Below are 9365 nucleotides of genomic sequence, written 5' to 3' on the forward strand. Positions count from 1 at the left end.
AAAAAAAAGATAAAATTATGATTTTGGACTTTTTTATTTAATAATATAAACTATAACATTACTAACCTGTTAAATCATCACTCATTGCTGGGCTTTGTTCCCGATCTCTATCTGCTTTTAAATACATATGTTTTTTCTTCATAATCTTTTCAAACTTTTCCGGTATATCTTTTATTTTCTTTTTATTTTTTGATTTAAATTTTGTCAATGATTTAATACCAGGTCCTGCACGTGCATCTACAACCTATGAAACAAAAATATAATGTATTTTGTAGTTGTTATGTTTAATTAAATAATAAAAATAAATAATACTATATTTATTAAAACATACATGTCTCCAATTGCGGTTACTTCCTGCAGGTAATTTTTTCCACCTTTTTACCAAGAGTACACATGCATTACAAATTTCTCCAGTTCTTCTTTCCTCAAGTTGAAAACATTCCATAAAATCATCTTCATATTTTTTACTATCTGTAAATCTTGAGCTATAAAGAAAAAAAGGAATTATAAATTAATTATAATTTTAAGATTAATATTAATAATGATTTTATTAAATATTTAAATAATAATTATGTTATTAAATAATATTTATTGAAATTATTATGTTGCTTACCTGCTTGATTTAGCTTTACAGATGCAACATCCAGTACTAGATCGATACACTTTTGGTTTATGGAAACTAAACATTTTGCACGTTATTTTCAGACTGCTTCTGTAAAAGTCAAAATGTTAAATAATATTTTTAAATCAACATATAAATGATCAGATTAAAATTTTATAAGATCTTACATAAAGAAATCATATCACATGATAACAAATTCATAAAAAACCAATAAAAGTTTATCCCAACCAAATTCATTCCAATATCTTTTTTCACAATTTATTATCGGTTTATGTTTATAATTGTAAGTAATTACCTACAAAGAAGAATTGCATATAGGTACAAAGATAAAATAATCGTTAATTTAACCGTATGTTTAACGCGTCCTGAAAATAATGTACCTTTACTGAAAACAGCATGTTTCGATGATCGTGACAGTAGTCGAAATTAGCTCCGTTCTGTCCGTATAATATATAAAAAGCATGTAAAAAGTTCAATCGCGATAATTTGTTATGACGAAAAAATCACTGATCGTCACCATCTTTATTTTACTTGTTTACATCGATTCGTTGCCAGTTCTGTAACTAACACCGCGATTTTGGCTTGACAGTATACGTGCAAGACGCTACACGTTGTGACGCACGTATGCTACTAGGGGGCGTCCAGAATTTCACGAATCCCCACTTTATATTACACGATAAAACTGCAAAGAAAAACAAGTGCTACAAGAAATAGACACTTTATAAACATTTTTTTCTATATAGAAACACTAAAATCACCTGCCATTTATCATTATACATCACAGTTACATTTGTGTAAAAGTTATTGTAGTAGAATATAAATATGTAATCTTTCTACAAATTATTAATAATTTTTATCATTATTACAAATTATACAAATTAAACAAATTAATGTGCAGAGATTTTTTATATTTATTATTTTAATAAAATATATTTTTATGTATTATTATAATTATATAATATAATAAATCTTGTGTTTTAAACTAATATAATTTATATTAGTTATTATAAATATTATACAATATATATAACTTTATACAATATATATAACTTTATACAATATATTTTTAATTATCAATAAAAAGATATATAATTAAATATATAATTTTGAAATTATTCTTTCAAAATCGATATAATTTTGAAAGAAGAAAAGAAAATATAAAATTATAATATATATTTTAATAAAATACACAAAATGCAATTAAATAGTATGTACAAGCGGATATTAGATGATTCCTTATAAAAAAAAATAAAGCAAAAATAAAGCAAAATAAAATTTTTTCATTCATTAGTTTAATTTAAAAAAAAATTAAGTTTCAAAATCTATTGTCTATATGCATATGATATGACATTTACCGAACGATATATATCTATCGTGTTTATAAACAATGTCTCCGTTATATTTATTACTAAATTTAAAGAAAAGATATTCTGTCAACTATCTAGTTTTTAATTACTTATTTATATTTTATTTTATATCATTTTTAATTTAAATTTTAAAAAAGTAACACTTGATATATTACAAGAAGCATCCAATATTAAAATTTACAATTTAAAGAATATATTTTATATATTTTGGCACCTTCATTAAACATTTAGAAATATATAATGACATTCGTTTGACATGCATTATAATAAATGCATGGAGGCAAACCAGTTTTCGTGCAATATACCAAATTTGTTGTGTATGTTACCTATCTGTCCTTGTTTTTTTCAAGGATGATTTTATTCAGGAATATAATAAAGTTTTAATGATTTGATTTAATATTAGTATTATACTCTTGCATCTCACATCTATTATATTCTACGATATTATAATTTAGAAGATTGTCTCTACAATTATTAAATATAAATTTATCACATATATAAATTCATTTTAATATAAAAAAAAATTCGTAAAAATAAAATCTTAATAATTTTGATTAATATAATGAAAAATTTGATATCTGTAAATTTCATTTTACAATAAAAATATAAAATGCGATAGATTTCCTGTGGTATATATATCTAAAAGTACTAATATCTCAGTTTCAATAAACAATATATTTTTCATTCTGGGAGTGGCGCCATCAGTAGTTGAAATCTCAAAGTAAAAATGTTGCAACGTACGGTACGCAAAAAAATGTAAATGTGCTTTCGCCTCGTTGTAGTCAATGATTATAGTGGGAGACGATATAAGGGACATCAAGCAATAGGAAGGGGGAAAAAAGAGGAGGGTATAGCGATGTTGCCACGTGGTTTGTTGATCGGTTGTCTCTTCATCCCGATACGACTCAAATCTCTGACTTGACTGCATGCATATTAAACATTACCTATATTTTACGTATTTGTTTATAAATTGAGTGTCAAGATCAAAACACAAAAACTAATAACAATTGATAATAAATTTGCGATATCTATAATTTATCTATTTAATTTTATCATATAATATTATATATTTTTGATTTGTAATTATGATCAAAAAATTATCATAAAATTATGTAAAATTATTTCTTCTATTTCTAAAGCAAAACAAGATTCAGAAAAACATATATATTATATTTATATTTATATATTATAATCTATTATTGATTGAATGTAAAAATAAATTAAAATACATATATCAATAATATCAATAATTCATTTGAAATGAATTATTTTTCATTATAAATAATATTCATAATAATTAAAAATAATTTTGTTTTACATATTATTGAAAGGATAAATATAACGAAGATAAAAAATGCATAATGAATAATCTGAATAATATGGCCCTGACATGCTAAACTCTCAGTAGTTCAACTTTCGTTCTCAGTTTTAGTTGCTTCTACAGTTTTAAAAATAGAAGGTACCATCCTTTGATACAAATACATGTCACTAAATTGTATGCGTTTTTGTAGAAGTAAATGCAAACACATTTTTTTCTGTGCATATTGAGAAAACAATGAGTAAAATTGTAATTAATAATAAAAATATATTAGCCTAAGAAACTTCGATTTCGTTGAGGCGATGTTTAATGATGTCGTAAGTATTTGATCGAGATGACCTACATTATGATAAAACAGGTTCCGGTATTTTGGTCAGAATAAAAACATGGAGACATTTCTCTATCTTTGTGATATATAGCTTCTAATATTGTTAAAATCATTACTATCTTTTTTATTCAATTTGAGAAATATAAATTTAAACATTTTGAATACATTATTAAATATTAAATCACTAGGTGATATTAATATTTTTTTTAATCATAATAAAACAAAATGTTTTATATAATGAATATTTTAATCTTATTTATCTAATGGATCTAATAGATTAATATTTTTTAATTTATTAAAAATTATTAAAATGTAAATAAAAATGTTGTATTTATTCTTAATGATGAGAAAATAATTATAATTAAAGTATAACGAAAATTATTTTAATATAACTATCTTATTATATTAACATAAATATATAACATAAAAAATTACTATCATCATCAAAACAAAACATCTCTAATTTGATATTGTTATTAAATATACTTCCAACATTTTCCAAATATATTTTCAACATTAAAAGTATTTTTTATCAATATTATAAGAAATAAAAATTGAAAAATAAAACACTAAAAATTATAAAAATTAAGAAAATTGAATTCATAAAAACACTAAAAATTATTACAAAAATTAAGAAAATTGAATTCATAAAAATTTTCATAAATAAAGAAAAAAATTAAGCATGCATTAGTCTAGCAATTTTAAACATTGAACATCATATTTTTATCTAAAAATGTATTGAATTTTATTTTATTCGGTTGAAAATAAAAAATTATATCAATTTTCAAAGTTTATATAATATTAATTATCTTTTCAACTAATATAGGATTTCTATTGAAATTATTTTATGATAGATCATGTACTATTTTCATAAAGACAAAAAAAAGAAATGTAGACAAATGTAATGCACCAAACGAAGGACGTGCGCAAGCAAAAGACCGACATGGCGCATGGCACAGTACAGTTCGCCGCCATCGTCAATTCCTTCCCTTCCCACTATTTTAACCAACCCTATCTCCATGAATACATAGAATATATATTCGAAATATTAAATAAATATGATATTCCCTCGAATCAATTTTTTGAAAATTATTTGTCCGATTTCTTTCAAACAACATATATAACAACACTAACTGACATGTACGAATAATAATCAAAAAAGTCAGTGATATGATACCCGCCACAAGCGGGCACGCCATGACAGATGATACGGCACGCACAAACAAACAAGTCTACTTGCCAAGTGGAACACCGCGCAGGTAAAACGCGGGAATCATCGTTGGTCTGAAAGATGAATACCATATAACAACTGACAGATTTTTACGATACTTTATGAATATCTTGTCTATAGGTTATTTGGTGTCCTGTCAATACAATGATGAATGCCGACAATGAAAATTCCGTGAAGATACGCGGTACCTACGATCTGGTGAAAGTTTTTCGTTGCACTTGACATAAACTACTAAAATTTGAACGACTATAATAATGTATAATAAGAACGGATTAAGAGAATAGTCGATGAAAAGGCAGGAATGAAAAATAAGTGTCAAATGTATCGATGATGATACAGCAGCCTGGCAGATTCTGAATTCAGAGCCGAAGACGCTGACATCTCGGAACATATTTATCTTAATCACGTGAGTAATTTCGAGTGACAATCTACAAAGCTGCTGACATTGTCTCATGTTATCAATACATCGTATTTTTATGACACGTGATCGCGAAATTCATATTAAGATGTTAAGATTAATGACAGCAGAGTACTTACCTTTTCAATACAGGTGACGGCCAGATTTGAGAACTTCTTTGCGCAGACTCACGGCGCTGGCTCCGTTGCATACTCTAATCAAGCGAGCATTTATATGTACTAAATAAGAAATTATAATTTTCATGTTGTTATTACTTGTTTTTCATTTCTAATAAATATAATTTTTATAAAAAAATTTATTATGTATTCAGTTTAAAATGTTTTAACAATATAAGAAACTTAAATTATAAATTTGTCCTTACTTGTATAAGTTTGATTTCCGGTGAAAAGATTTGATTTTTGTTGGACCTCAGTTCGATAAAATACCACCAGAGTTCTAGAACAGTATAAATTCTACTTTCTTAAGAACAAACAGAATTTGATTTATTATCTTAGTTAAATTTTTCTATATAAGTTTATATATAAACAATGAATTTCCTAATATATATAGGAAAATATGTTTTGTCAGAGTAATTTGAATAAAATTGCGGTACCTTAGTAACAGTGAAAATAGCGCCATCTTCATGAATAATAAATACAATGAAAAATAAATTATACGTAGATATAATTTTTTTTAATTTAATAAGTCAAAAATAAATTTTATTCACAACTATTATATAAAATTTTATCTTTTTCATATAACATTGAAATTATTGAACATGAATTATAATGGAATGAATTATAAATTTTTGATTCATCATAATTTATCATTTTCATTAAAAATCCAGTAACATCTTTTGAACTTCGAGACACGAACACTTGATAAATAATCATAATTTGCCATCTATCGGTTATATGTTTAAAGTAAAAATAAATACTTCTATTTCTTTCTTGATAAATGATAAAATAAAAAGTAGTTGATTTTTCTTATTTTGACATTAAATAGAAATGAAAATTTAAATGTATGCTATCATGAATTCATAGTAATTCTAAATCAGTGTTATCTAAACTTTATTTGTGAATAAGATACATTTCCCCCACTTTGCTATTGTCGTCAAGGAAACCAAGACACTATTCATGCGAGTCCAGTGTGGATCTCGCGCGAGTTTCGTGCACCTAATATGGAGAAGTTAAAATATAGTTTACTATTTTCTTAATAGATAAAAAGATTAAGTAACGATTATAGTTGTTCATAATTAAAAAAAAAATGTTTTACTCAAGCAAATATAACTTACATTACATAGATTTATGAAGTGAAGAAATATGTAACTGCGGAATGTATAGAAGGAGATACGTAATATGCCCCACTGCTGTAAAATACTAACGTAGAGGGGGACAAAGCCGCATGAGGGGCCCCACCCGTGAATATCATCGTTATGATCGTCAGTCGTCAATATACTCTATAAATTGTTCTATCAACGATTATTGTACGCATTTCCAACTGTCATATTGTATTATCATATTGTATATATATTAGTTATATACAAATTATGGCTAGTTCAATTAATAGCACCAATAATGTCTATAATTTCAAAGTTGTGTTGCTCGGCGAAGGATGTGTTGGAAAAACTTCTGTTGCATTACGATATGTTGAAAACAAATTTAATGATAGGCATATCAGTACATTGCAGGTACCTAAATTTTTAATGTATTATTTTATGTTTCGTTTATATCTTAAATTTATTTATTTGTTGTTTATATATAATTATGATTGTAATGTTTTTATGGTTGGTAGATTGTCAATTGTGATAAACACTGAAATGTTTTTATATGTTTTTTCCAGGCTTCTTTTTTAAATAAAAAATTGACTATACATGAAAAGAAAGTAAACTTGGCAATATGGGATACTGCTGGTCAAGAAAAATTTCATGCATTGGGACCAATTTATTACAGAATGTCAAATGGTGCCATTATAGTTTACGATGTTACTGATTATGATACATTCTTAAGGGTAAAAATTTAAAGAAATATTTTATTCTATTTTTTTATATCCTATATTAACGTTCATTTCACAGGTAATAAATTGGGTTACAGAACTTAGGAAAATGCTAGGCAGTGGAATTTGTTTAGCAATAGCTGGAAATAAAATAGATCTTGAAAAGGATAGACGTGTTTATATCGAAGAAGCAGAAGAGTAAGTTTTTTGATTTTTGATTATCCTTATATTATAAAATTTGTTTTAATATAAAATTTTTTTATTAGATTTGCTAACAAAGCAGGAGCTATGCATTTTCATATTTCTGCCAAATTAAATGAAAATATTGAAGAAATGTTCTTTCAATTAACAGTACGAATGATAGAACATGCAGATCTAATGGAACAAAAATCTACATTATCAAGAACAAGTAGTATACGTCGTAATGTTGTTGTGGTTGAAGATGAAGGTGAAGAAACTGAACCAATTAAGAATTCCTGTTGTGGTGGTTCTTCACATACATCTTAACTTGAAATATCTATTAAAATTGGTTTTAATTTTGAACAAGCCATATATAGAAATGTGTGTATATATATATGTATGTGTATATGTGTACACACACACACACACACACACACACACACACACACACACACACACACACACACACACACGCACACACACACACACACACGCACACACACACACACACACGCACACACACACACACACACGCACACACACACACACACACACACACACACACACACACACACACACACACACACACACATTAAGCAACATATATCATAATTTTTAATATTTTATTTTTTAAGGAATAAAATATAATGTAAGAAAAAAATTGCGTAGCCTAAATAATTTAACTGAGTGTAAGGTAAGAAATACTGATTATATTTTGGGAGTTAATTTTTATGTATTTCAATATTCAATTACATTGATAGAACCTCAGTTGACTCATAAACCAAATATCTTGTTACTCATATATGTCATATATGCTAGAAGACATCACAATTATTAGATATATGTATTTCATATAAATGTATATATATTTAAATACTATTATGTTTTAATAAAAAGGTTAATTAATATATATACGTATTTAATACGATGTTATTTCTTGGGAATGTTGATTCGAATTTCAGATTAGATTTAATTAGTTATAAAATAAAGAACTTACTAATTACATGCACAATATTTGTGAGCCTAAAATACAATATTCTATTCTATCACAGGTACATACATGGATTAAATATCCATAAATTCATCTATACTAGCAACATAAACATTATTTCATTAAATGATAAATTCTTTTATAATGTATTTTTAAATTAAATGTAAATATATGAAGTGATTATTTATAAATAAGATAAATTTAAAAGAACATTAAAATAATTAGAAAATTATACATTGTGTAATATTTATATATATATATATATATATAATGACATATTTTAATATTTTTTTTTATATAAATAATTATATATTTATGTAATATTTTTATTCTTTTATTATTCTTAACAAGGAATGTATTTGTGTCAGTTCTATATAGGTCTGGGTTAGTCTTTTTCCATAACAGAGAACATATTAGGCAATGAGCCTCTATTTTATCCCAGAAACCCATAATGGCAGGACTATTTAAGAAAATGTACAAAGATACACATATTATAATAGAGAGATTATTATAAGTCTTTCATTTTTTAAGTGATAACAAATAGTATACTAAATATTACATTACATGATACCCTGACAATGATTTTAATTTAATTGTTAAATTATAATAAAGAATAATGAATTTCATTATTTGTTATTATTATTTTAAATCGGCAAATAATCATACGAATTATTTTTTTCTTTTTGAATATGCTATTTATAAATTTTCATTGTATGGAAGTTACAAATCAAGTATTATATAAATATACTAATTATATTAATAACTTAATTTATACTTAAAAATAAAAAATTTTATTGTTAATTTTTTGTAATATGATTTTAACAATACATCAAAATTCTTTGTATTTATGTATGTATAATTAAAAAAAACAATTTTGTTTAATCAAATTAAACTTGTATATGATGCTATTAATCTCTGTATATATATATATATATA

The 9365-nt window shown here is 24.9% G+C and overlaps 3 protein-coding genes and 1 long non-coding RNA gene across 11 annotated transcripts in view; 2 read left to right on the forward strand and 2 right to left on the reverse strand.

Moving 5' to 3' along the window:
* Positions 1–5502, reverse strand: part of LOC102681537 — a 7218-nt gene extending 1716 nt beyond the window's left edge. For 2 of the 8 annotated variants that reach the window (XM_006624937.2, XM_006624938.2), the window contains exons 1-4: positions 5404–5495; positions 614–712; positions 332–485; positions 67–244 (exon numbers count right to left, since the gene is read on the reverse strand). In XM_006624937.2, the coding sequence (XP_006625000.1) occupies positions 67–244; positions 332–485; positions 614–712; positions 5404–5474 (502 nt within the window). In that variant the 5' untranslated portion in view covers positions 5475–5495. Of the gene's footprint in view, positions 1–66; positions 245–331; positions 486–613; positions 713–789; positions 918–1002; positions 1305–5403 lie in introns of all 8 variants that reach the window. The other 6 variants (XM_031514775.1, XM_031514774.1, XM_031514776.1 and 3 more) reach the window with 6 other exon arrangements.
* On the forward strand, positions 4478–5487 carry LOC116186674. Its single transcript, XM_031514777.1, is given in 3 exon segments — positions 4478–4777; positions 4780–4894; positions 4987–5487. Coding segments are annotated over 3 exon segments (381 nt in total). The 5' UTR covers positions 4478–4539; the 3' UTR covers positions 5015–5487.
* An 873-nt stretch (positions 5503–6375) lies between the features above and the next one.
* LOC116186675 lies at positions 6376–6687 on the reverse strand. The gene is made up of 2 exons (XR_004151692.1): positions 6558–6687; positions 6376–6438 (listed from the first exon to the last, which is right to left on the reverse strand). It is a non-coding gene; the product is annotated as an uncharacterized LOC116186675 (long non-coding RNA).
* LOC102681404 (ras-related protein Rab-21) lies at positions 6434–7836 on the forward strand. The gene is made up of 4 exons (XM_006624936.2): positions 6434–6953; positions 7106–7273; positions 7338–7456; positions 7525–7836. Exons 1-4 carry the CDS (start codon positions 6813–6815, stop codon positions 7763–7765), a joined length of 669 nt encoding a protein of 222 aa, XP_006624999.1. The 5' UTR covers positions 6434–6812; the 3' UTR covers positions 7766–7836.
* Positions 7837–9365: the final 1529 nt, after the last annotated feature.

The sequence above is a fragment of the Apis dorsata genome, unplaced genomic scaffold, assembly GCF_000469605.1.
Source record: "Apis dorsata unplaced genomic scaffold, Apis dorsata 1.3 scaffold_1184, whole genome shotgun sequence".
NCBI lineage: Eukaryota > Metazoa > Arthropoda > Insecta > Hymenoptera > Apidae > Apis > Apis dorsata.